Source organism: Globicephala melas, chromosome 3 (assembly GCF_963455315.2).
Source record: "Globicephala melas chromosome 3, mGloMel1.2, whole genome shotgun sequence".
Lineage (NCBI taxonomy): Eukaryota > Metazoa > Chordata > Mammalia > Artiodactyla > Delphinidae > Globicephala > Globicephala melas.
Window position 1 is genome coordinate 7,337,507 of NC_083316.1, and position 27,300 is coordinate 7,364,806.

Here is a 27,300-nt window from a genome sequence, read left to right on the forward strand (position 1 = left end):
CTGACTGGTTGGGAGACACCTGCCCGCCCCTTCCCTGAACTTATGACATTGATCCAGGGCAGCGGGCAATGGGAGCCCTGCCTGCACTGCCTCAGATGGTGTCTTAAACTGATTTTGAAAACAATGTATCTACCAGGTGTCATTAAACAACTTTTGTAGATATAGACCTGGATAGCTCTCAAGTGAGCATTTAAGACCAGTGAAGTGATAAACAGAAAAAAATGAAGACCTCTGGAAATCGGTATTACACATTTTTAACAACAAGGTTTCTAGTGAAACATTGAAAGTCAAATGTAAGGGCTGAAAAACCCCCATCCCCCATTGGTCCTGAGGGGGAATACCCAGAAATCCACACGCATTCCAACAGAGCAACCAAAGCTCTGTTTTTCTCATTCCAACAAAGGGGAGACAGTGCTACCTCATTTTAAGAAAGCTCCATTATGATTAATATATATGGTCTTTTAAAAATTAATTTCAAGATCAGTAACTTTCTGTAAGTTTACCAAGGGGTCAAGGTGGCTTCGGGAAAAGGTTCCATGAAAAAAAAATGAAATAATCCCAAATAAGTTTATTTTGTATCACAAAACAGCAACAGCAAATTAACACAGAATGAGGCATTTAACATTTCATAACATCTTCAAAAGTCACATCAAGTGGCATAACACACAAATTTAGTTACACACTTTTGAAGAATGCTTGGACCGAGTTTGTGCACTTCCCTTGCAGACAGTGTAGAATTTTGGTGGTGGATGTAGGTGCTTGTGTTGAAGGTTCATAGTGTGCTTTCTCCCAAAGTGCGGAAGTTCAATTCTGATTTTGGCCAATGGTCATGGTACAGGGGAAAAGGAATCAAATTTAGCAGAGAAAACACTGTTAACTTTCTTAACCCAGACTAAGAATGAAAACTTTGTGAACTTATGAAGCAAGTTTGACATTGAGTTCAAACAAACAGCAGGCCATATTCTAGGTGGTTCTCATTCCACTCACCATATCTGTGCCAGTCATCACCAGCCTATGTCTGATTTTCCTGTATCTACAGACTTGCCTGAAGACAGACAGTAACAAAACCCTCTAACTTCTATAGGCATCCTATTGACATTCCTACTACAGAACGAACGTTAAGGTGTTTTTTGGAAAATGTAGAATTAAAGTGATGTCAGTTTCTGGAAGGCTGGGTTCACCTAAATTCTGAACACATCGTGGCACCCATTCTGGCATCATAGCCGCAGTGCGGGTGGAAATCACATCTGACGATGATGTGCTTCTTGTTCATTTTCTATTCCTGAGTTCAAAGAGGCATATAAGAATGATTTTCTTCAAAGTATAGCCAATCAGTCCTCTGCTTTCAACCAATAATATCCAGATGAAATGATAAATCATTACCTTAAACAAGGCACTGGCAACTTTTAATAGGAAATTAAGCCATCTGCACTTACTAATCAGGCTCTTTCTTAGTGACATGTTAGGAGGATAGTTTGGATTTTCTGAAATCCAGATTTTGCTCTTCAGCTTGTATTTATCTAAAATGGGGATCATTTTGAGCTATAATATTTGGACCATTTTTGGCATTAAGTTGCCAAAAATCTGAGAAAGTACAGGATCGTGTTTGAACTGCTGGCCTCAGATTTCTGACTGATATGCAAGGGGTGGAATGAATTCTATTGCCCATCCAACACGTTAGTTTAAGAAATACCATAGAGTGGTTTTCTATCTCAATTTTTCTCCCTTCTGGTCTTAAAGTATATTTCACTAGTTACTGTCATCATGGCAACAAAGTAAAACATGTTTGCCTGAATGAGAATTAGTACTGAATCATGGGAAACAAGCTTGATAGCTTTTTTTCTTTTCTATGGCAAAACTAATACGGTCTTTTGAAAATACTATATGAGACACCTTTCACTAGGAACAGTACATTCATGTCAGGCTCTGATTTTGGTTTTGATGATGCTCTTAGACCCTTTGCAATGTGAACTTACATTTTCAAAAGAGAACAGGTCGCCATTCTTAACGCTTCTGAAACATGTACCAAATTTTTGATGATGCAACATATGATCATTAAAAAAATCTCACTTTGATCCATCTGCTACAAAAATATCTATAACACATCTTTAACATAAAACCATAAAAAAGATTATGGAATAGTCATTTTAAAAATCCCTGCCAATGGTCCAACTTTACATCTTGTTCATTACTTTTCAATTTCCAAAAGAGAAAATAAGCAAGGATGAAAGCAATATATTTTCTTGTGTTTTATCAGGTTATCAAGATGGATAACCAGAATGCATTGGTTCTGTATTTATAGAGTTACAAAACATCTTTAAATCAACTAATATTAATGACTTCAATAGGAGAGAACAGCAGAAATAAATTCCACAATGGCCACTGGTCTCCAAATATTTTATCTTACATGGTAATACATTTGAAATATTTGGCATTCCCTTTTGTACATTTCTCAGGCCAAGATGAATGTTCTCCCACTTCACACCCATTGATCAGAATGGCTTTCTAGTGTCTGATAATAGTTAAGGATAGGTAATCAGAGGTAATCAATTTTGGTAATGTCATGTCAACATGAATCACCAAGCCAACATAAATTACCATGAAATGATAGAAACAGTAGAAGGAATAAATGTGCTGGGCATGGCCAATGAGATCTGTGTACTCCAATTTGCATCATCTTAAAAAATAAGAGCAGAGAGTTTGCATATGAGTAGATTTAAGGTTAGTGTTTTAATTCTCTGCCTTCACGGACAAGGATTATTGGAGCTGTGAGATTTAAGCACAGCCCTGCCACATGGAGAGCAGCGGCCTGGAGGCAGACTCAGTGCTTGGCATCCACTACTGCTACCCTACCTGTTGCCTCTGGATAGATGTTCCAGAGTCACTTTCTGAAACAGAAAGACAGAATTAAATATAGTTACCCCAAAATGCCACACATAAGAAAACTCCACTGAAATATAAAAGACACCCTGGGGCTAAGGAAAGTTGATGCCCGCAGGGCTAAGTCAATGCTGAAAGTGGTTTGACAGTGTTGGGGTAATGGACATGATTGACTCTAAAAGTGAGGGAAATCTCATAAAGGGGCACTGGAATATTTGTAAATTCAGACACTAAGGAGGCTGCACCTCCAATGTGCATTAAGGACGTGTTTACACAAAATGACTAGCTGAACGCAGACCTGATATATTTTTTAATAAAATCTCCTTTGATCTGTGGTTACACAAACAGCATCCCTTTAGGTAGCCCCTGGGATTCCCCTGCTGAGACTTTGTCCATAACTTGAAAGGCATCTGACTCACGAACTCTACCAAAGTCTCCAGTGGGAACTCTCACCACACAGGCTTTGATTCTCATTAATTTCACCCTTTTGCAAATAAATAAGGAAATAGAGGCACCTTTGCCTGCACTCTGGGCAGTTGATCCCACAAGATCCAGGGATCAGCCCACAGGACTGCGCAAGCAGATCGTGGGTCCCCACCTGGGACTGTCCAGGACACTCGGCTGGGAGGGACCAGGTACCCTTCTTTTCAAGGTCACCTTCTCCCACATTCACTTCCTTTCTCTTTGCATCACTGGTGAGTCAATGGGGCCAGACCCGTGGCTCATGCCGTTCCCATGGGCTGAACCCTCCTGGGGACAGAGGCTTCTTCACGGCAGGGGGCCCTCACGTCCACTCACCCTTTATTCCTCTCAGTTCCTTTAAAATCTCTGCCCACCCTTGACACACACAGCGAACCCTCTTTTTTCCCAATATTAATGCCGATTCTAGTCAGAATCTATAGGCTTAGTGAAATGTCTCTGAAGGAGAAGGGAAGTTCAGAACCTCCCATAAGCGTCCAGGGACAGCAGCACAGAAACATGCCTAAAGCGAGTCAGACAACTGGGTAAGGAAACACCCAAGTCTGGGGATGCTGGGTCTTCACGCAACAGAGGCTGATCCTGTGCCCCCCAGAGCACCTCAGAATTCACAGGAGTCCATCTCATTCAGGGTGACAAAGCCCTCAGTGTCATCAAAGCCATCATCTTCAGAGCTATTTGGGGAAGGTCACCCCCTATGCAGCGAGCAGGGATTCTGTGGCACTGCAGGGTTGATATTAACAGTGACTAGTCTAGTCTAGAGAAAGCACTGAGCACGGGGAATCACTTCCAAAGAATTTAAATGTGAGATTAAAGCCAGTTTCCTAATGAAAACCAGCCAAACTTCAATTGTACCCAGAAATAACCCTAGAAATTAAACTGTGATTAATGTCATTTGATGTTAGGCTCAGAGAGATGCAATTTAAAAATATTAGTCTCTATCTGTACCGCTTGTACCAGAACGAAAGGAAGGAAGGAAGGAAGGAAGGAAAGAAGGGAGGGAGGGAAAAGATAAAGAGAATGAAGAAATCACACAGTAATTTAAAAGGTGACAAGTGTTGGCAGGAATCCCAACCATCCCAGCCTAAGGAAGAGGTGCTTTATGAAGGTTCCAGCAGAAGTGGTAGGTACCAATGTGAAAGCCCATCACATGGCGGCTTGATGAGGGCTACGGAGGGGAAGCATAAACACATAAGCAACAGCTCTACACTGATGGGAAAACAAAAGTTATTCCATAGATTCTTAAAATACTTGGATTATAGCTAAAACTAAACAAACTGATATCCTGTTAAGTAAGAAGGCGGGATGGAGGGAGGGAAGGAGGACGAGAGAGAGGAGAACAATTTTCTTTTGAATAGAGTGTCAGGAAACAAAAATGAGTGAATTTCTTTGCAGTGATAATTGTAAAGATTTATGTAATCAACAACATGAAAATTCCATTGTAGGGAAGGGTGGTTTCCCTAGTCATTGCACAAGATTGATTAAAGACCAACTTTGATGTCATTTGGGAAGCATTTCCCATCGAGTCCAGTGATACTTTTTTGAAATATCAGTATCCTCTTTCCTAGGGGAAAGAGAATGAACTTTTAAGCTTTGAAAATATTGCGGGGGAGGAATTAAAAAACCGGCTAAAATACGCTACACAAATGAGGACATTTTTCTTATAGGAAAGTGATGAGACGGGTTGAAGCATCCAATGAAAATCCAACCCAAGGAAAATTAGAAAACTATCTGGCTAAATTTCACTTCCTAAGTGTGGACTTTGCGTAGAAACAGAGCAATCTCATACAGCATACAAGGAATACGGGAGATGTAACATGAACTTCCCACTGGAAAGACCCGGAAAATCATTCATTTGAAATCTATCAGACCTCCCAGAGCCCAACTGCAATTTAGACTTTAATTTTAGTAGAGCCGTTTCTGAAAATTTGGGCATATAAGAATATTTTGAACTCATCAACATTCATTACTAAACATAGGATTTTTCAAATCTTTAAATTGGATAGGGTGAAAACCTAACCAACCTGTGTAGGCTAAAAGTCTGTGTCCCTCAATGCCCACACTGTAAGTTTTCCCAGCTCTGAAGTTTCATTTATCAATAAGAACATGTCTTTATGTCCACCCAGGCCTTTATCACAACACCCAGAGGCATAAAATGAATAATTTCAATCTTGTTCTTACTTTCAATAATTATTCAACCAACTGCCATATGTTATGCATCAGTTTTTTGCGAGTAATCTACCCTGTTTTTTTTTTTTTTTTCTCCTGGGGATCCCTCTGGATAGTATCAAAACACCCTGAAATGCTTATGAATGATCGAAGCTCAGAACCATGGAATCATTAAAATCCTTACTTGCCAACACCCTGACCTCTCAAGGTACTTCTTGAAATGCTGCTGCCCCCATGCAGGGAGAAGTGGGAGTGGATGGATGGCAAAGCAGCACTGAGATCAAAAACAAGAGGCACCAGAGGTGAACATCTCCTCACCTGAACTAGAGGAAGCAAATGACAGCTTGGTACTTGGGGAGCACTTCAATATGTACAGCAACAAGCTGCAGAAAGCCAGCTTTACACATCATTAATGCTCTTGGTAGGGGCTGATGGCCATACATTAGTTCTATCAGGGAGACGGAAAATAAAAAAGTTGCTTTTCATTAAATGTCATGTTTTTCAATACTTTCTGTAACAAGGAAAATAAAAAAAAAAGTTGTCTTCAATTATATTTCAGTCCTTTCAATACTTTCTTCATCAGTATCATGAATGTTCAAGATTTTTCTTTGCAGAGAGAGGGGAGGTGTAGAGTCTGTTATCCAAATGCTAAACAAGTGGTTATTTTACAGAGTGGTTCTTTAGGATGTTACTGTGGACAGACAGGTGGGCTACCAGGCTGATGCGCGACAAGGAGCTCCCTGAAATGCCATGAAATCCACAAGTCAGAATAAGGCGAGCTTCACGACAGCATGTAGAACACGTTCCCCCTTCATCGTGTCTGTACCTCTGCTCTTTACACTCACCTACCCCAGGGACAATACAGTAATGGCAACAAGACCAAGGGTAGAGCATCTCACACCTCATACCATCACCTTTACAGATATAAGCCAGGTTGAATCCCTGGGTGACCTCAGGCAAGAAGCATTCCAAGTCCAAACATACACAGTATCATTCAGATTGAGAAGATGGAGATCCATGGTGAGTCACTGTATGGCCACATTCAGATTCTTCATTTTATCAATACTATAAACCGTGCGGAGGTGGGGAGGCTCTCATATAAAGTGCCTAATTTCTTGAATTAAAACATCATGAAGATTTACGCTCAAGGTCAAGAAGATGTTCACATTTCTAAAGACTTCTTCCATTGTGGGTGGTACAGTTATGAAAAAGCTCAAGAAAACAACTGACTTGTTGGAAAAATGGACTGAACACAATAAAAAAAACCCTGCACACCATGGCTCATTAAACAATGATCAAGAATTGTAGACCAGATTTTCACGATTAGATTTTTGTTGCTTTTAAGAATGTGTCTTTTTGGCAGCAATGGGACACTAGTGGCTTGAAATGCACTTGAGAGTACCCAAACTCCATCTCTGAAGTCTTGGAGACACGGGCAGTCATGGAGCACAGGCCTTGAGGAACTGGGGCAGTTACAGGAAGCCAAAAATAGAAGAACTCTTAGTACTCATCATAGTTATTGAGATCTGTAAAGTAGGCATTAGAATAGGTCTTCCCAGTGAGATGTGGGTTGAAGTATTTGTTTCTTTCCTCTAAGATCAAGTTGTTTTTGTTAAATGCCTGTAAAAAATGAAATAGAAGATTTAGGAATATTCAGTAAGTAGTATTTCAGAAAGAGAATATAGTTAGGAGACAATTACAGTTGACCCTTGAACAATGTGAGTGTTAGGGGCACTGACGCTCCTCGAAGTGGAAAACCAGAGTATAACTTATAGTCTTCCCTCCAGATCCATGGTTCCTCCATATCTGAGGTTCCCCTGTACCCTCAGTGCTGCATCCTGGATACAACCAACCTCTGATCGTGTAGTACTGTAGTATTTAATACAGTAAGTCCCTACATACGAACCTTCAAGTTGCAAACTTTCAAAGATGCAAACACGCATTCCCATGTCCAATCACATAAGTTAGTTCACGTGTCTGGTGTACATTGTCACATGTGTGCATCCTCTACAAGTGGTTGTGCTTTTGTGTACTTTACTGTACAGTACTGTATAGAGTACAGTGGTACATCTTTATTTCTTGCCTGTTCACTCGATGCCAGCCCCTGGATGCCAGCTGTTGTACTGTACTACTGTACTTTTCAAGGTACTATACTGTAAGATTCAAGTATTTTCTTTACTTTTTGTGTTTGTTTGTTTTTTATGTATTATTTGTGTGAAAAGTATTATAAACTTATTATAGTACAGTACTATATAGCCGATTGTGTTACTTGGGTACCTAGGCTAACATTGTTGGACTTTCGAACAAACTGGACTTACGAAGCACTCTCAGAACAGAACTCGTTCGTATTTAGGGGACTTACTGTATTGAAAAAATCTGCATATAAGTAGACCCGCACAGTTCAGTATTGTTCAAGAGCCCACTGTATGTGGAATTCGAGCTCTCTCCTAAGGCTCCATTATTTTAAGATGTGTTTTCTCACTTCTCACTTGCTTCCTCACATCATTTGCTGAGGACTTGCCTGGTAACTAGAATGAGGCTGGTAGGCTTTTAGACCAGACTGCTTCTGAGCTTTACTCAGAAAGTCTACTTTTGAACTTTAGTCAGGAAGTTTCCAAGTGTTAGAAAACCTAAATCAAAATCTCCCAGAAACCTAAAACTCTAGTGATTTCAAATTCATAAACGCTTTGAATATTACCACTTATAACTGGATAGGTGTTTAAGCAGCTTTTGGATTGTCATTGGTAAGAGATTTTGAAGGAAAATATTTAAATAAATGCACGGGATTCTTAGTTTCTCTTCATTTTCTACACTTGTTGGAAGGTGACTACCGTGGCCATTTCTGACACAGATGCTCTTCCTCATTAACAGTCATGAAAGTTACCCGTACTTTTAAAAAGCTAAACTGTCCGAGAAAGAGGGTAACTTTTAAGAGGACCAAAATAAAGATGTGAGGTCGTAGGCACGTCCAAATGCCCAGGACTCGTCTGGGCAAGGAGTCAGAAGAAAGTTCTAGAAAGATTCATTAGAGACTAGGCAGCAGTACTTTGCCTTCAGAGCAGCAAGGTTTCTGATGAAGTGCCTACTGGGTCTTCAGTGAGAACGGAAGACCAGCTAAATTATCTTCTGATGCTTGAAGCAGTAGTCACCACAGATAAGCTGATGGGATGGGATCACGTTGAGAGGGGCCACATTCTTGGGTCCTGGAGGTTTTTTCTTGAAGAGTCTTGGTTCTGAGAGGGTGCGTGGGGCGTGTTATTAATTCCTGGTGCTTCACTTCCTGGCTCTGTTATCTGATCAGTATAAGGTGCTGATGGACTCTGGATCCTGCTGTAAGTAAGACCCATGAGTAGAAGTGAATTGGCTCCGTCTCTGTGCATGTGGGTGCCTCATGGCGGGGGTGGGGAGGGCAAGTGTGAACACTGCAGCTCCCAGCACACGAGACCTTCCAACCAGTGGCAGTTGTAAGGGCTGAAGATATTCCGTACTCCCACATGGGAAGGAAACTGAATTTCAAAGGAAACCATCATAGCAGAGAGAGGGCATCAAATACTCCCTAAGAATATTAAGGGGAACCACCAACTTAACAGGAATATCAAAATTTAGGTAACTTAATGAAATATTGCCATTTGCAGCAACATGGATGGACCTAGAGATTATCATACTGAGTGAAGTAAGTCAGACAAAGACAAATATCATATGATATCACTTATATCTGGAATCTAAGAAACAATACAAATGAACTTATTTACAAAACAGAAATAGACTCACAGACATAGAAAACAAACTTACAGTTACCAAAGAGGAAAGGTGGGGGAGGGATAAATGAGGAGTATGGGATTAATAGATACACACCATTATATATAAAATAAAAAACAAGGATTTACTGTATAGCACAGGGAACTAGATTCAGTATCTTGTAATAACCTATAATGAAAAAGAGTCAGAAAAGAATATGTATGTATAACTGAATCACTTTGCTGTACACCAGAAATGAGCACAGTATTGTAAATCAACTATACTGCAATAGAAGAACAAAAGAGAAAAAAAAAAACAAGAAAAAAAATGAAAGTAACTTAGCTTATGAGAACTCCCTGCATTCATGTGGGTGGTAGGGGAGGTTGGGTGCAGTAACAAGAGCCTGTGATGTCTTTCCAGCCACATTCCTGACCTCTTGTGTAGACACAGTAAGAACAACAGCCACTATTTGCTGGATGCTGGGCTTCACGTACCTTAGTCCATTTAAACCTCACAACAATGATACAGGAGTACATAGTGTTAACCCATTTTAAAGATGGAGAAACTGAGGTTCAAAGTAGTAAGTAACTTGTACTCTGAACCAGGATGCAAAATGCCTCAAATAAAAACCACTTTTATTTTGCCAGGCAGTGTTCAAGGCATTGTGTATAATTTACCTCACTTTATTCTCATTATCTCCAATTCACCAAGAAAAAAAATGGAGGCTCAGTTAGTATGAATACCTGGGAGAAGTCTACCCGGCTGGTAAGTGACTCATAAACCTAGATCTGTCAGGCTCACCCCTTTTCCACCTTTTCTTCCTTAGAACAAGAAGGAGACTGGTCATTCACTCTAAATCTCTGGGTGAAACACTGGGTTATTAATCACCCATTCAGGAAATTTAACACAATGCATCACCTCCCCCCACCAATTGCACCAGCACCAACATTACACAGAATTGAAGAAACTTCAGTATGCTTCAAAGTTATAAGAAGATAGTCTTTATAATAATGTAACAATTGTTCTCAGGATGCCATCCTGGGGATTCCTGTAATGGACCTGTACATGGACATGTATATCTGATTGACCAAACCCCATCCTCATTTCACTGCTCAGCATGTGCAGGTCCTCAGCACGGAGCTCTTCTCTTTGGTGGGACTGCTCTTTGTGTGCTGAGGCACAGTGGAGGCAGATCTGGATGGTGACCAATCACTCGATAGTTTCCAGTATTTTATTTGTTGCCATTTCCATGTCCCATTTTTAACCTACTTCCCAATATGAGAAGCCACCATTTCACAGGAACAGCGAAGCTTAAAAGGCATGTCAGAAAATGCTTGCTTGCTCCCTTTGTAGCTGTTGAGATGTCTGCCATGTGGCTGACAGGGTCCTGGTGCTCCGGCCGGGTGTCAGGCCTGAGCCTTGGAGGTGGGAGAGCCAATTTCAGGACACTAGACCACCAGAGACCTCCTGGCCCCACGTAATATCAATCGGTGAAAGCTCTCCCAGAGATCTTCATCTCAACGTTAAGACCCAGCTCCACTCAACGACCAGCAAGCTATAGTGCTGGACACCTTATGCCAAACAACTACCAAGACAGGAACACAACACCACCCATTAGCAGAGGAGCTACCTAAAGTCATAATAAGTTCACAGACACCCCAAAACACACCACCGGATGTGGTCCTGCCCACCAGAAAGCCAAGATCCAGCCTCATCCACCAGAACACAGGCACTAGTCCCCTTGATCAGGAAGCCTACACAAGCCACTGAACCAACCTCACCCACTGGGAGCACACACGAAAAACAATTGGAAATACGAACCTGCAGCCTGCGAAAAGGAGACCCCAAACACAGTAGGTTAAGTAAAATGAGAAGACAGAGAAACACACAGCAGATGAAGGAGCAAGGTAAAAACACACCAGACCAAACAAATGAAGAGGAAATAGGCAGTCTACCTGAAGAAGAATTCAGAGTAATGACAGTAAAGATGATCCAAAATCTTGGAAATAAAATGGAGAAAATAGAAGAAACATTTAACAAGGACCTAGAAGAACTAAAAAGCAAACAAATAATGAACAGCACAATAAATGAAATTAAAAATTCTCTAGAAGGAATCAATAGCAGAATAACTGAGGCAGAAGAACAGATAAGTGACCTGGAAGATAAACTAGTGTAAATAACTACCACAGAGCAGAATAAAGAAAAAAGAATGAAAAGAATTGAGGACAGTCTCAGAGACCTCTGGGAAAAATTAAATGCACCAACATTTGAATTATAGGGGTCCCAGGAGAAGAAGAGAAAAAAAAAGGGACTGAGAAAATATTTGAAGAGATTATAGTTGAAAACTTCCCTAATATGAGAAAGGAAATAGTCAATCAAGTCCAGAAAGCACAGAGAGTCCCATACAGGCTAAATCCAAGGAGAAACACACCAAGACACATACTAATCAAAATATCAAAATTAAATACAAAGAAAAAATATTAAAAAGTAGCAAGGGAAAAGTAACAAGTAACATACAAGGGAATCCCCATAAGGTTAACAGCTGATCTTTCAGCAGAAACTCTGCAAGCCAGAAGAGAATGGCAGAACATATTTAAAGTGATGAAAGGGAAAAACCTACAACCAAGATTACTCTACCCAGCAAGGATCTCATTCAGATTCAACAGAGAAATTAAAATCTTTACAGACAAGCAAAAGCTAAGAGAATTCAGCACCACCAAACCAGCTTTACAACAAATGCTAAAGGAACTTCTCTAGGCAGGAAACACAAGAGAAGGAAAAGACCTACAAAAACAAACCCAAAACAATTAAGAAAATGGTAATAGGAACATACATATCGATAACTACCTTAAATGTAAATGGATTAAATGCTCCAACCAAAAGACATAGACTGGCTGAATGGATACAAAAACAAGGCCTATAAGACACTGATGAAAGAAATTAAAGATGATACAAACAGATGGAAAGTTATACCATGTTTCTGGATTGGAAGAATCAACATTGTGAAAATGACTATACTACCCAAAGCAATCTACAGATTCAATATAATCCCTTTCAAACTACCAATGGCATTTTTCACAAAACTAGAACAAAAAATATCACAATTTGTATGGAAACACAAAAGACCCCAAACAGTTAAAGCAATCTTGAGAAAGAAAAACGGAGCTGGAGGAAACAGACTCTGTTACTTCAGACTATACTACAAAGCTACAGTAATCAAGACAGTATGGTACTGGCACAAAATCAGAAATATAGATCAATGGAACAGGATAGAAAGCCCAAAGATAAACCCACGCACATATGGTCACCTTATCTTTGATGAAGGTAGCAAGAATATACAATGGAGAAAAGACAGCCTCTTCAATAAGTGATGCTGGGAAAACTGGGCAGCTACATGTAAAAGAATGAAATTAGAACACCATACACAAAAATAAACTCAAAATGGATTAAAGACCTAAATGTAAGGCCAGACACTATAAAACTCTTAGGGGGAAAACATAGGCAGGACACTCTATGACATAAATCACAGCAAGATCCTTTTTGACCCACCTCCTAGAGAAATGGAATAAAAATAAACAAATGGGACCTAATGAAACGTAAAAGCTTTTACACAGCAAAGGAAAACATAAACAAGATGAAAAGACAACCCTCAGAATGGGAGAAAATATTTGCAAATGAAGCAACTGGCAAAGGATTAATCTCCAAAATATGCAAGCAGCTCATGCAGCTCAATATCAAAAAACCAAACAACAATCCCAAAATGGGCAGAAGACCTAAATAAACATTTCTCCAAAGAAGATATACAGACTGCCAACAAACACATGAAAGGATGCTCAACATCACTAAACGTTAGAGAAATGCAAATCAAAGCTACATTGAGGTATCACCTCACACGAGTCAGAATGGCCATCATCAAAAAATCTACAAACAATAAATGCTGGAGAGGGTACGAAGAAAAGGGAGTCCTCTTGCACTGTTGGTGGGAATGTAAATTGATGCAGCCACTATGGAGAACAGTATGGAGGGTCCTTAAAAGACTAAAAATAGAACTACCATGCGACTCAGCAACCCCAGTACTGGGCATATACCCTGAGAAAACCATAATTCATAAAGAGTCATGTAGGGGGCTTCCCTGGTAGCGCAGTAGTTGAGAGTCTGCCTGCCAATGCAGGGGACATGGGTTCGTGCCCCAGTCTGGGAAGATCCCACATGCCGTGGAGCGGCTGGGCCCGTGAGCCATGGCCGCTGAGCCTGTGCGTCCGGAGCCTGTGCTCCGCAGAGGGAGAGGCCACAACAGTGAGAGGCCTGTGTACCACAAAAAAAAAAAAAAAAAGAGTCATGTACCACAATGTTCATTGCAGCTCTATATACAATAGCCAGGACATGGAAGCAACCTATGTGTCCATCGACAGATGAATGGATAAAGAAGATGTGGCACATATATACAATGGAATATTACTCAGCCATAAAAAGAAACAAAACTGAGTTATTTGTTGTGAGGTGGATGGACCTAGAGACTGTCATACAGAGTGAAGTAAGTCACAAAGAGAAAAACAAATACCATATGCTAACATATATATGGAATCTAAAAAAAAAAAGTTCTGAAGAACCTAGCGGTAGGACACGAATAAAGACGCAGATGTAGATAATGGACTTGAGGACATGGAGAGGGGGAAGGGTAAGCTGTGACAAAGTGAGAGAGTGGCATGGACATATATACACTACCAAATGTAAAATAGATAGCTAGTGGGAAGCAGCCACATAGCACAGGTAGATCAACTCGGTGCTTTGCGACCACCTAGAGGGGGGAAATAGGGAGGGTGGGAGGGAGATGCAAGAGGGAGGAGATATGGGGATATATGTATACATATATACAATTATACCCCAATAAAGATGTTAAAAATAAATAAATAAGGCAGATCATCCAAAGAATTTGAAGAATAGATACATGTATATGTATAACTGAATCACTTTGCTGTGCACCTGAAACTAACACAATGTTGTTAATCAGCTATGCTTCAATATAAAATAAAAATAAAAAAAATAAGAGGAGCCACTTACCTTGTCCCCCACCCTGTCACCTATGCCACCACCACTGAGCTTTGCCATCAGCGTCCACCTGCCTTCTCTGCACACCTGGCTGCAGCGGAGGCTGCTGATCCCTTACCTTGATGGCCTCCACCGAGTCATACTTGTCCAGTTTGTTGATGTGGTTAGTTATGCTGGTGTTGAGAGGGGCGGGTGCAACGGGGTGGATGACGGTGGCATCGTGGGACTGCTGCTGGTACCGCTGGCAGTAGGTGTAGACAAGCAGCGTAAGAAGGCAGCCCAGGATGGAGCTGCTGAGCCCCACGGCGATCATGTGGAACAAGTTGAACTCTGGGAAGACAACGTCAAAAGTGAGGCCACCCTGGAAAAGGACGCGCTCCTCCCCAGCTCAGTGGGCTCAGAGAAAAAGAGAAGGACGCCATGGAAAGCTCCACACTCCTTCTAAAACTCAGGAAATCATAGGGCCTTCCTTTGAAATGTCGTGGCCGCCAAGACACTTCTCTGCAGCGAGTTCAGTGTAGTTTAAGTCAACGCTCTTATGGATTATAACCACCGTATAATATGGTGATCTTTTAAAGATCACCAAATACGCTAGCAGAGACACTTTTTTCTTTAAAGGCTTGTAAGAGACGGTTCTTCTGTTTCAAGTGCAGCATGATCTGTGGTCTGGGGGGTTTCTAGGGAACATGTTTTCCGTTTTCCTGAACAGGCTGAGTCCCTGCTTGCAGCCTGGCTGTGTCCCGGGAACAAAGCAAGGATGTATCTAGTACTTCCAATCACTGCTCACCTGCAAGCCCGACTATTTCCCCCTCCTTTATCATTTCATTTTATTTAAAAATGTGTTCCGATTATATCGTTCTTATGTTTTCCATTACGTTTTTTGGAATATGAAGATACACATATTGTATAACATTTGATTGCATGAAAATAAAAGTGCAAAAGGATATACAAGAATAAATCTTGTTTTCTTTCTGAGAGGAAACCACTGTCACCACCTTCTCCTGTGCTCTTCCAGAGACACTCTGCGCACTTGCATGCTATATGTGCGTGTTGTAAACATTATCCTGGGTACCATTTTTTCACTCACATTGTATTTTGGAGACCTTTTAAAGAAAATGGCTTACTCCAAAGAAACAAAGGATTTGTGTCAAAGGAATATGATCTATTAATGGTCATGAAATGACTCTCTTTTTTTAAAGTGTTTTTTCTATCTAATAGCATCTTTAAGTAATTTTCTTTGAGTTATAAATACACAATGTTGAATAAACAAGCTGACATGGACTCATGTCTCTAAGACAGGATTGGTTTGAGTGACATCAAGGTAGCTTAACCAAGAACTGCTTAATCTCTGACAAAGAGCAACAAAAGAAAAAAAGATATTCATTGTGTGTTGGCAAAACACCTTACAATCAAAATTTTAAGCCTTTCAGGGAATAAAGACAACATCTGAGCCATGACCATGAAGCTGAGATTACTGAAAATCAGGTAAAACAAAACAGGACCTCAATTTTTCTATGCTGTGTTGGCACCGTATAGCTAACCAGTTGCCTAAGGGTTCTTGGCCCTATGTCTCCACTGCACATCCTGGGGATCTGGCTTTTCTTCCAAGGTGTCCCCTTCATGCACCACCAGAGGGCTGAGTGACACCCTGGCTCTCCCTGCACCCAAATGGGACCACTGAAGATGCCTGCTGGGCACCCCTGTGGATGCCGGGTGAGACTGCTGGGCCATGTGGGGAGGTCCCCAGGGCTCTCGGGGAGAGAAGACCCGTGAGTTTGTCTACTACACCCAGGTTCTGGGATGTTTTCTCCTTAAACACCTGGGATCCTCCCGAGGACTCTCTGAGCTGTCCTCGCCTCACCTGGGATCCACAGCACAGGTGGAACATCCTTCATCCGTCCCTAAACCCTCTAAGCTTCTCCCTTTAAGCTGTGCCCCTTTGCTGTTCCTGGACACTGTTTTTCGGGGCCCTGGGCCCTGGGAGGTAGATTCGCTCCAGGAGGTGGATGAACACCGCGCGGAGAGGCAGCCTCGTCTCTGTGAACCAGAACCAACGTACTCCACCCACGCTGAGACTCCAAACAGGTGACTCCCAACACGCGCCTCAGGTGTCTTCAGCACCTGAAGCTGGATAATCCAGGAGGACGTTACTAGAACACTCCACAAATATCACCCACTCCCTGACATCCACCTCAATTTTTCACTTCTTGATTATCCTGTCACTGGTTTAACAAAGTGAAAGGAATCGCTAAATCTTTGGCTGTTCCTGATTTTGTCTGAAGACTCTAGGGCTGAACCTGGGACAGCTGGATAAAGCATCCAGGGGCTATTCTACCAGCAACCGCTAGAAGCTTCTACTCTAACCCTGAAGTTGCCCTCAAGATAAGCAGGAGTGATTTCATACCTGTTGTCATCTCTCGATACTTTAGCCGTTTGGACCCCCCAGGGTCAATGCAGCATATGAATAAAAGTACTTCTGCTGCACTGATAAAATAATATATAGAAGATGTATGGCTCTCTCCCTATGCAGGTACTTTGTTATTAGTCAAATGAATCATTCCTGCAGGTGCCTGGGGAAGGCTGGGGCCAGCTGACATCTTTATGATGATTATACAGTCTTTGTGTCTCAGGCAACTAAAAATAGCTAAGTTGGAACATTTCAATAGGCCTACATTTTTTCTGCATAAGTGAAAAATCAAGCCTATTAAATCTCTTGAATCTGCTTAGCATGGCTCATAGCTTTTTGCTGTTGATTTTGGTCAGTAAAGCTAGAATAGAAACCAACTACCCAGCGATTCAACTGGCTGATTTTCTGTGCAAAGTTTGATTCTTCTCGACAAACTGAAAAAAGCATCCCCAAACATCCTTGCTAGGTGATTGTTTTTACCTCTCAGCTCCACAATTAGCCCCATCGGACCTCTTACCCACCTACTCTGCTGTGTCAATGTCAGCAGCCTAAGATCTAAACGATTGGTTCTGAATATTATAGAGTAATTAAAGTTTCTGTGATTGAATCAATAGCACCTCAAGGCTTGATCTGGTGCAGCCTTTGGAACAGCTGGTTCAGACACGCAGAAGCTGCCTTTTAGGATGCAAGTGAACCTTCGGCACCCTGTCCTCCCGGGTGCTCAAGGCCTTGGCAGGACTCCCGTATCTGAACATTTTGGGATGTTTTCACTTGCCAGAAGGCTGGACGAGGAAAGTGGTTTTTGAACTTGTGTTAGGCCTGGAGGGCATGCTGGCTGCCCCCAGGTTCTGCCTTGACCTCCCTCAGGGCAGGAACACTCTCTACAAGCTCTGCTCCAGTGGTGACCCCGGGTGTTGTCCAAGAGTGTCGCCTGACCGGGGCTGCTGTGGCTGCATCCCCCAGATACCCTCCTCTGGGACACTCTGCACCAGGCCCCTTTTCCCGTGGTGCTCCGGGCTGAAAGCTCACGCTGGGATCCCCTTGCCCAGATCCAAAGCTGGCTTCACTTAGACTGTTTGTGTGAACCTCATCTCTCTGACCCTCATGATCCCTATTTATAAAATACAGATAAAAAGACGTGGCTGCTCTCCCTTTCCTACAATTCCCCAAACAAAAATTTCTCTGAAAACTGATTTTTCATCACTCACCTGGCAGCGAAGCCTGACCTGACCTGATCATTTGCTGCAGAACCAGGATGACTGGCAGCTTCACTTCACCTACATTTCACGGCAACGTCATTAAAGAGGTTGGTTATGGAGTGCGACCCCCAGACCTCGCCGTGTCATACCTTATATGACCCGTATTACCCATCTATAATCTGAAGAATGCTGACTTCCAAACCCTGCTCTACCTCCAAGGGTTTTACATAAAGAACAGTGGCCTGTGGCACCCACACGAATGCTCTTTGTGAGGGTGAAATAGGATACCTCTACGGTGTCTGGCACACAGTGACTGCTGACCTAAAAATACTACAGCTATAATTCTTTTTATGTGAACCAGCCAACATTCAACTTGCAGCCGGATCCCCAAGTAGTGGCTCACTGAACTGACCCAGTCAGACACCAGACACTGCCCTTCTCAGGCACAGGGCTCTCTTGGGATATGACTTTTGGTTCCAGAGGGGCTGGGGCTGTTTGAGTCCCCGCTGTAAGCTCAACACCCCTCACAAAACTGACACAGAGCGGGTGCTCAGGAAAGATGATTGAACAAATGGATTAACAGATGGCTGACTAAACAGATAGAGCGTCACAGATAGCAGATTCTTAACCAGTGTAGTTAATAAATAAGTACATTCCTAAAACACACCGATGAAAATCCAGATTCCTTCTGAGTGTGAGAGACCAAAGCCCGTTGGGCTGAGCTGCCTGGGACCTCCCACTGGAATGGATTATGTTAGAAATGGTTAGGAATAGTCCTAACCTATTAGGATTATTCCTAACCAGTTAGGAATCAGCTGCACACATGAAGTCCTAACCTATTAGGATTCCTAACCAGTTAGGAATCAGCTGCACACATGAAGATGCTGGTCTTGTGTGTGGTTTTTGGCTCTGACACCAAAGGTGGACCAGGGCTGGGCTCTGATCAATGGACAGCCAGTCCCTCCCATCCAAACAGGATAGAACTAGATGGGAAAGTCCAAAAGCATTATGGATTTGACCCAGAGAATGTGATTTCTGTCATTCAGGGTTGCAGGAAGTTAGAAAAATATCTCTGGAGATAAAGGTATAGCCTTTTGCCCATAATAAAATTCTGACATTTTATCATTTCGGCAGTTTGGAGATTTGAGGCCGGTTTCTATGGATTTGCACTATACATATAAAGAAAATGGTTGAATTCTGTTTTACTCATAGGAAATCTAACTGTAGCTAATACCCAGATCACTGGGCCATAAAGCTTATGTCCACTCGACTCACCTGAAGGGCTTATTAAGCCAGAGTGCGGGGCCCCTCTCAGGGAGGTTCTGACTCTGTAGATGGTGGTGCAGCCTGAGAATCTGCATTTCTATCAAGTTCCCAGGTGATACTGATGATGCTGGTCTAAGGACCCCCTGAGAACCACTGATCCAGATGTCAAATATGGACTCCTTAGCATTTCTACTGCCAAAATATAAGGTGTTTGGATTCAGGAGTTTCTCCAGTTTTATTTTAATTTTTTCTTGGCCAGTAGCTGAAACATCATATGAAACATATGGCAAGAGAAATGACTGGAAAATACCTGAAATTAATTAAGAAAAATAACTTACCTCCACACCTTTTCTCTTCTACGCTGCTGGATCTTGCCACAGATACTTCTGGAAAAACAAAGTTTAATCACAATGTATAAAGGGAGTAGGGAAGGAAGATCACATTAATGATTCATTTATGAAATGTCTAATGATTTTGAGTTTTATGTGAGTCAGTTTTCAAAAGCCTGATTAATTGTTTTTAAAAACGTATTTCTTTCTTTTTTTTTCTTAACCAACTGGAGATGTATTTGGTCAAGGTCACCTTGATTGGAAAGGGGTGAGATTCATTATTACAAAAAGAAAATGCTATGGTCCCTTGGGTTGAAACTAGGGCACTAGCTTCAAAGTAAGGCTGGCATATGGGCTGATTTTCTGTTACAATGTATTCTGCCAGCTGTGGAACCCCACAGTGTTTGTCTGTAGTATTTCTGCCTCAGATTTTTTGTCTCATCAAAGTCAGTGTTGTCACATTGCCTGGGGAGGGGGACCACTCCACCAGAGCTCAGAGGAAATTGCCAAAACAAATAACCTTCCTACTCGAGCCCATTCATGATCTTTGCCATGGCCCATGTGAAACTGACAAGTAGGAAGCCAACAAAAGGAGAGATCCACCTAAATGTTTAAGCCCAAGGATAAACACCATTTCAAGAGTCCAGAAACACTATTCTCTCCTGTATTGATTTCTCATGCGTTAACAAGAATTAAAAATATGTCTATGGTTGAAAAGGAAACAACAATAAACACTCTTGCAGTTCTAGACCACAGAAGATTGAGGTGTCTTTTGAGGCTGAAGCTGATAGTTTTTTCTAAAATAATATCTTTCCTTTAGTGAAGGAAAACAAGGCATTCCCTGCTATTACCTTGTAAGAGGTTAGTCTCTGCTTTTGGCCCACATCAGAGTGCTAAGGCACATGGTGGGCATATATGTAGGCCCGTGCCTACAGTGAGCATGTGATGGGTGACTAGCTATCACTAATAACTAAACATCGATTTCACATGGAAAAGCCTGTAGCCAAAGGGCCAAGCCAACCTCTTCTCCAAGACGAGAGCAAGGACAGCCTCCCTTTTTCCCAAATAAACTAAGGTTGTATGAAGAGAATGGCCCTCTTTTCTCTGTGCAAACGCATACGCACAACCTTGCCAAAGCATTTAACTTAATATTAAAGTAACCAAATAACCTATTTTCATTTTTTGAACAAACTATTCTGACCATGTTATAGGCAATAAATTGTAGAAGAAGACATTGTGCTTAAAAAAACCTTAAAACTCATGGCCTAAATTCAAGTCTACAGACGCAGTTATCTACAAATCTATAATCACCTTGAAACCACAAGAGTTGATTGAATCATCTCTGTTTTAGCAAACAGGACCTCATAGAGCAGATAAAACTCCCACCTAGGAATCACTGTCTCTCAAAATATCGGAAATGATTTTGTTTGCACTAATAAGCATCTCCCCTCTTACCCGGGAGGAAATTGGAATCAAAAACACAGGGCCGGCTCTCCGTGGTGTTTCCGGAACACTGGCTTCCCACGGGGAACAGAAGAATGCACTGGCGGATGCGGACCTGGACCCCAGACACATCACACTCGGACCATTCTGACCACTCCGACCAGCTCTCTGCAGGGGTCAGAAGACAGAAGATGCGGCAACAAGACCCACTAAGATCCATCAGTCTGGAAGTTGGGTCAGCTTATGTACATAAGGTTTCATATGATGTTTATAGTGGGTCTGTGTATAAATAAGATGGACTCGTATCTTATGACCAGTCCAGTAAATAAAATACAAAGGAGCAAGAATAAAAGAACTCATATACCTTTGATTAGAAATAATGTGCTTAAAATACATTTTCTAAAACTCACATTACTTTAATGCTCTAAATTAACTGTATTAGACACTCCATAAGCTAATGCATGAAGCCTGGCTGTGCATGACCCTTCCTTGGTGGAGAAGAGATCATCAATGCAGACCCCATTCCTACAGGGTCATACTCAAATCCTTCTACAGGCCTCAGTGCTCAAGCAAGAGAAATGACAGTGTGTTAATGAGAAAGTCCTGGATGTGAAAGGGGTTCAAGCTACTACAAATACTTTCTTTCTAGTTGTGAAAACAACTTTGCAGGATCAGTACACCAAAGGCAGGCTGTACTCATGGTAGAATTCACTCTATCCCTTGTTTACTGCCACTGAAGCACATCCACACACAAGTCATCAAGGCCAAAAGATGAACTAGCTAAAGTCACTTTACCCCAAAAAGGTAGATTCGCTAAGATGTGTTAAATTCACCGGACCTACAGATGTGTGAAAAGAGAGAATTAATACTCATTTTATGTAAGGAGGTTAAAAAAATGAACTCTCAATATTATTTATGAAATATTAATAATGTAAAATAATGTTTTTCTATGCAGCTTGGTTTTTTACTTGGTTTAACTTAAAATTAAAATTGGCAACCAAACTTGTGTTTTGATCCATTGTAAAGGGTATAATTTTCCTTAGAAATTTGTAAAGTGCCAGTTTTGGGGATGACTGAGAATCTGGTTTCTAGGCACTTTTCAGTATACATGGAACCTTCAAGGAAAGTCTGCAGGAGCTAGTTAAAAACGTGTGTGTGTGTGTGTGTGTGTGTGTGTGTGTTTGTGTGTGTTTCAAAGTCGAAGTTAGACTCAGAAGAGATTGTCTCATTTTCATTCCAAGTGGTCCCTACATGGCAGAAAACAAAGCTAATTCTTGGATGGGGTGGGCTGCTGCAGGGCATCCACTGGGCACATGGGCTAGCTGGCCTCGGAGCCCGGAACCCCCATGCCCACGGTCCTGGGGGGATTCCTGTGAAGCCACTTCACAAGGGTTCTCCTGCTTCCCCACCTTGATTCTAAGCAACTAAATGTCAGCTCCCATTACCAGCTTAAATATTTTAAGAATACTTGGTTATCACTGGTTTCTGTAACTAGTTCTGCAACTACAGCATGGTGAGAATGATTCCATTGCAGAACAATGTATTAGGAGGTCACATCACCGGCAATAGTGTGGCATTGACGTGTTCCCCTCTTTTGGTCTTATCGTGATGTGGTTTCATCGTTTCACCATTTGCATACCAGGAAAAGGGTGAGTCTCCCTGCTGTCTGCACGGGCCTGGCCGGGTTGCTTACCGGGGCAGGGCTGCGTGTTGCAGAGAGCCTCTTCCGTGTGCAGGCCCAGGCAGATGTCGCCTCCATAGGCGGGGGCTGGGTTTGTGCACGAGCGGGTCCTCATATAATGTCCACCTCCACATGTCGCTGAGCACTTTGACCAGGAGGACCAGCAAGACCACACGCCATCCACTGGGAAGGGACACAAAGTCACACCACTTCTGAAATCCACATCTGACCCATGCGATGTAGCTACAGAGAGTCTGCACTGTGTGAACGCGTTGTGCGCACCACTGACCATCACAGGAGGGGGTTCAGGACCTTCCACCTGGCTTTTCACATTCCTCTCTACGCTTCTTCAGTTCCTCCTAGTCTTTCAGGAAATAGTTCTATGCATGTAAAATGCAAGCACGAGGATGACCAAGGAGTGCATGTACATCTGCAGTACAAAACCCAGTCTCTGGGAAAGACCATGAACTACAGAACAATGTTCTGTAGTTGTTCAGGTGAAGCCCCAGCTAGCGCTACCTCTGCCAGCCGCCCAAGACAGAACCAGTGTCTTATCCTCCTTTTGTGTCACTTGCAGTTTACAGAACAAACTGTGGACTCAAAGATTTCATGGACGGAGAGGCGAGGAGTGTTCTTAGCACACCATAGGTACTTAACTGATGTCATCCACAGAACACACACCTGTCCAAATTCACTTTGATTCAAAAGGTCTCCCCTCCATGGGATTCTCACTCACTGTTCCTTCTTCCTTGAACTTAGTGTTTTCATAATAAAGAAGAAATAATTTATCTTATTGAATTGGAATATGACTTAGGAACAAAGAACCATCTGCTGTCCTTTGTCAGCCAAGGTCTGGAATCAGTTCTGAATCAAACACAAATTGAGAAAAAGGAGTGATGGAGAAAGACCAAGCTATTTCTCAATGTTGGGAATAAATTATGTCAGTGAAAGTACTAGTTAGACCAAACCACAGAAGAAAAAGGATCATTTCAACATGGGCTCAACTTTCAAACCTTACTGCAAGTTTTGATCCACATTAGAATTGGAGATCGAATTTTTCATTGATTAATTTAAGAGGTAGTTTTATATTTCTCAGGTCTTCGATTAATTTTCAAACTTAATCATAATGAGAAAACTTGTTTTTAAAGAAAATATACCACCCCCTTGTAACTGCTTCTTGTGGACCCAAGAGGACAAAGGAGGAGTAAATGCATAGGGAGGAAAGAGTCCTAAATGAAGTAAAAATAGCCTATAAGAGCCCTGAGTCTTCCAACCCCTCCGTGTTGAGTTGCATCCTGGCCTGTGTTAGGAATTTTCTAGGAGGTGGGAGAGAGAATTGACATTTGCCCCACTCAACAACCCCCTGAACTCATGCATTCCCAAGTGGAAAGTGAGAAGGGCCACTCTGAATATTTTCACATCCCTCTATGGAAACTTGGCTTTCAAAAAGAAGATGAGGACAGAGCTATTTCAAGACATTAAGGTTACGTGTACCTGATACTGTCTTGACCATCAAATCAACGAAAATAAAAACAGCCACTAGATCATGTTAATGGGAAGTCTCGGACACGGGCCCGCGCCTTGCACTCGAAGGCCAGGGCAGCATCCGAGCATCTGGAGGAGTCTGTACATTCCGCCGACAGCAGCATGGATCTGTGTCTGGAGCCTGGGGAGGCAGAGTGGCTGGAGGGATCCTGACTTTCCCATGTGGCTTTCCCTCCCCCACTTTACAGGATGGATCCTCATCTAATCATGTTGCCCCAGGGGTCCCCTCAGCCCCCAGGGAGGAGCCCTTCCATTCTCCAGGCTGGGGCTGTGGGAAAGACATGTCTCTGTGACCTTTCCCAGCACCTCAGCATCGCTTGGCCAGGAAAGCTGGGTAGTTTGGAGGGAAGCATCTCCTGAGGCTGGAGAAACTCAGGCAGAGACAGCAGAGGAGGACTGGAGAAGCAGGGACATTACTGAGTGGCCCACCTACAAAGCTGGGAGCTGTGTTTTCAGCTTAATGTACGTGTTGATTCATCCATCCATCCATCCATCATCCACTTATCTATCCATTACCCATCCACGCATCCACTCCTTCATCCACCCATCATCCATCCACCTATCCATCCATCCATTATCCACTCATCCATCCATCATCCATCCACCCATCCACCTATCCATCCATCCATTATCCACTCATCCATCCATCATCCATCCACCCATCCACCTATCCATCCATCTATTATCCACTCATCCATCCATTACCCATCCACCCATCCACTCTTCCATCCACCCATCATCCATCCACCTATCCATCCCTCCATCATCCACTCATCCATCCATCATCCATCCACCCATCCACCCATCCACCTATCCATCCCTCCATCATCCACTCATCCATCCATTACCCATACACCCATCCACTCCTCCATCCACCCATCATCCATCCACCTATCCATCCATCCATTATCCACTCATCCATCCATTACCCATCCACCCATCCACTCCTCCGTCCATCCATCATCCATCCATCCATCCATCCATCTATCCATCTACCCATCCATCTAATAGATGCTCACTAAGTACTGCTACAAGCCAGTTCCTTGCTTAAGGAACTCAGAAAGTTGTTTGTACCAACTGAAAAAGATGCTATATTTGCAGTGGTGTGTGCCTTTAAAACCAATGTACACAGTATTTGGAATGACGCCTCATGCCCCACCCCTGCTTGTCTATATGACCAACTCCCATCTGTCCCTCAAGGCCCAGTCCAGGGGCAGCCTGCTTGGTATAGCTGCCATGATTCCAGCGTCATGGGTCCCCAGCTGATGTAGCCATTGCATCTTGTCATCAGCCCAACCATACTGGGTTGACATTATTCACAGGATGCTTCCTCACTGAACTCTTAAGTTCCTTTCTGACCTGAACCAGGTCACTGTGTCTTTCTTTACTCAGTGAATAGCACACAGCAGGTGATCCAAAATTGTTTGCTGAAAAACTGAATGAATAAAGAAAGGAAGATCAAGTAACCAACTGCTTATTTTCTCATCATTCAATAACCATCACTGAGAGCTATTTCGAGTGTGTGCCAGGCCCACGCTGGGAGCTGAGGGCACTGCCGTGACTGAGATGGTCCTGCCCACCTTGGGTGGTCACTCTGACAAAGTCAAAAGGCAGGATGCACAGCCAGAGGCCAGCACTCAGGATGGCCTTGAGGCACTGGGTTAAATTAAAGATCCTCTGACTGTGGGAAGGTCAGGGGAAGCGATCCAGGTGACAGAGCTGCACTCAGAGCTGGGGCAAGAGGAAGGCACAGAGGTGCCAGAGGAGCCTTTGGGGCTGTATTAGCAGACAACGCCCTGAGCGGGGGCGAGGGGGCTCCTTAAGGTCATTTTATTAACCCTGTGCTTCTGTGGGAAGCCTGCGGAATGAAAAGCCAGGGGTCAGGAGGAAGACCCAGACAACACAGCTCCTGTGGGTCTCCAGGAGAGGATGCTGCGTGTTTAGAGGACTGACCTCAGGAGGATGTAGACCCCTGTCAGCTGAGGGCACCAGGGACAGGCTTGGCAAGGCCCTGCTGGGCCACCCCTGATAACTGTCACTCTGGTGAGGACTCTGTGGTATGGAGGGAGGTCAGTTCTGGGGGGCGCTGGGCACATCAGAGTCTGGGAGGGACCAACCTCCAGTTTAAAGACAGGACACTGCTCTCTGGACCATGGCAGCCCAGCCCACTTCTCAAGTGGTGCAGTGCTTGGGGCCACAATCCCTTAGAGGGGCTCCTGAGAATGCTTCAGTTTCTGTTAAAGCAGAAGAAATAGATGAACATAAGCCAGCCTAGGTGATATCTGTCTTTATACCAATGTAGTTGGAAGATTATAACTATATCTATCTATATCTATATCTTTATCTACATCTGTATCTATATTTATAACTGTTATATATCTACATCAATATCTATGTCTATACTTATATCTACATCTACATCTACATTTATATCTATCTATCTATCTACCACAAATTATGTCTCAAACATAAAGCCAGGGAAGCTGAGTGAGAAAGTCTTCCAAGGCCCTTGATGTTTCGGTCTTTTCCAGATTACTCGATCCACTCACCTGGGCAGGGCAAGATGTTGCATTCCTGGTATTCCAGGGAGGGGCCCAGGCAAGGCATGCCCCCAAACTTGGGCTCCGGGTTGTTGCAAACACGCTTCCGGTTGCGAATGCCCCTGCTGCAGTCTCGGCTGCACTGTGACCATGAGGTCCAGGCTGACCAGGCCCCGTTGATGGTGTGGGAGGAGTATCTCCCAGCACGCAGGAAATCACCAGAAAGTCCTGCAAGGGAAATGGCCAAAGCACGATTCTGTTAGGAACTCTTAGAATAACCAGAGTCCAAACTAACTTTCATTCTGTAGCACTGTCTGCTTTGCTTCTGCAACTATACTCTCAAATATCAGTGGAACACTTTTTACACACCTCAGAAGCACAAAACTAAATAAAAATAACATTGTAGTTTGCATGATAATCTCCTATAACTCAAGCTTCTTTCTCTGCAGTTGCTATTAACAGGGGTGCAACTAAGAACTCAATTTGTCAATGTAGCAAAGTCCTTATACAAGTAATAGGGTTTTATGGGTAATAGGTCACTTATTGTTCTGAGAAATTTCTTACAAAGAAAATACAC

General features: G+C 42.7%; 1 protein-coding gene across 8 annotated transcripts in view; it reads right to left on the reverse strand.

Moving 5' to 3' along the window:
• Nucleotides 1–548: 548 nt before the first annotated feature.
• SEMA5A (semaphorin 5A) overlaps nucleotides 549–27,300 on the reverse strand; it is a 479,287-nt gene continuing 452,535 nt past the window's right edge. For all 8 annotated transcript variants that reach the window (XM_030856554.2, XM_060295649.1, XM_060295648.1 and 5 more), the window contains 6 exons: nucleotides 26,733–26,951; nucleotides 22,651–22,821; nucleotides 20,970–21,125; nucleotides 19,524–19,571; nucleotides 14,432–14,643; nucleotides 549–7,146 (listed from right to left, as the gene is read on the reverse strand). In XM_030856554.2, the coding sequence (XP_030712414.1) occupies nucleotides 7,027–7,146; nucleotides 14,432–14,643; nucleotides 19,524–19,571; nucleotides 20,970–21,125; nucleotides 22,651–22,821; nucleotides 26,733–26,951 (926 nt within the window). In that variant the 3' untranslated portion in view covers nucleotides 549–7,026. The remainder of the gene's footprint in view (nucleotides 7,147–14,431; nucleotides 14,644–19,523; nucleotides 19,572–20,969; nucleotides 21,126–22,650; nucleotides 22,822–26,732; nucleotides 26,952–27,300) is intronic.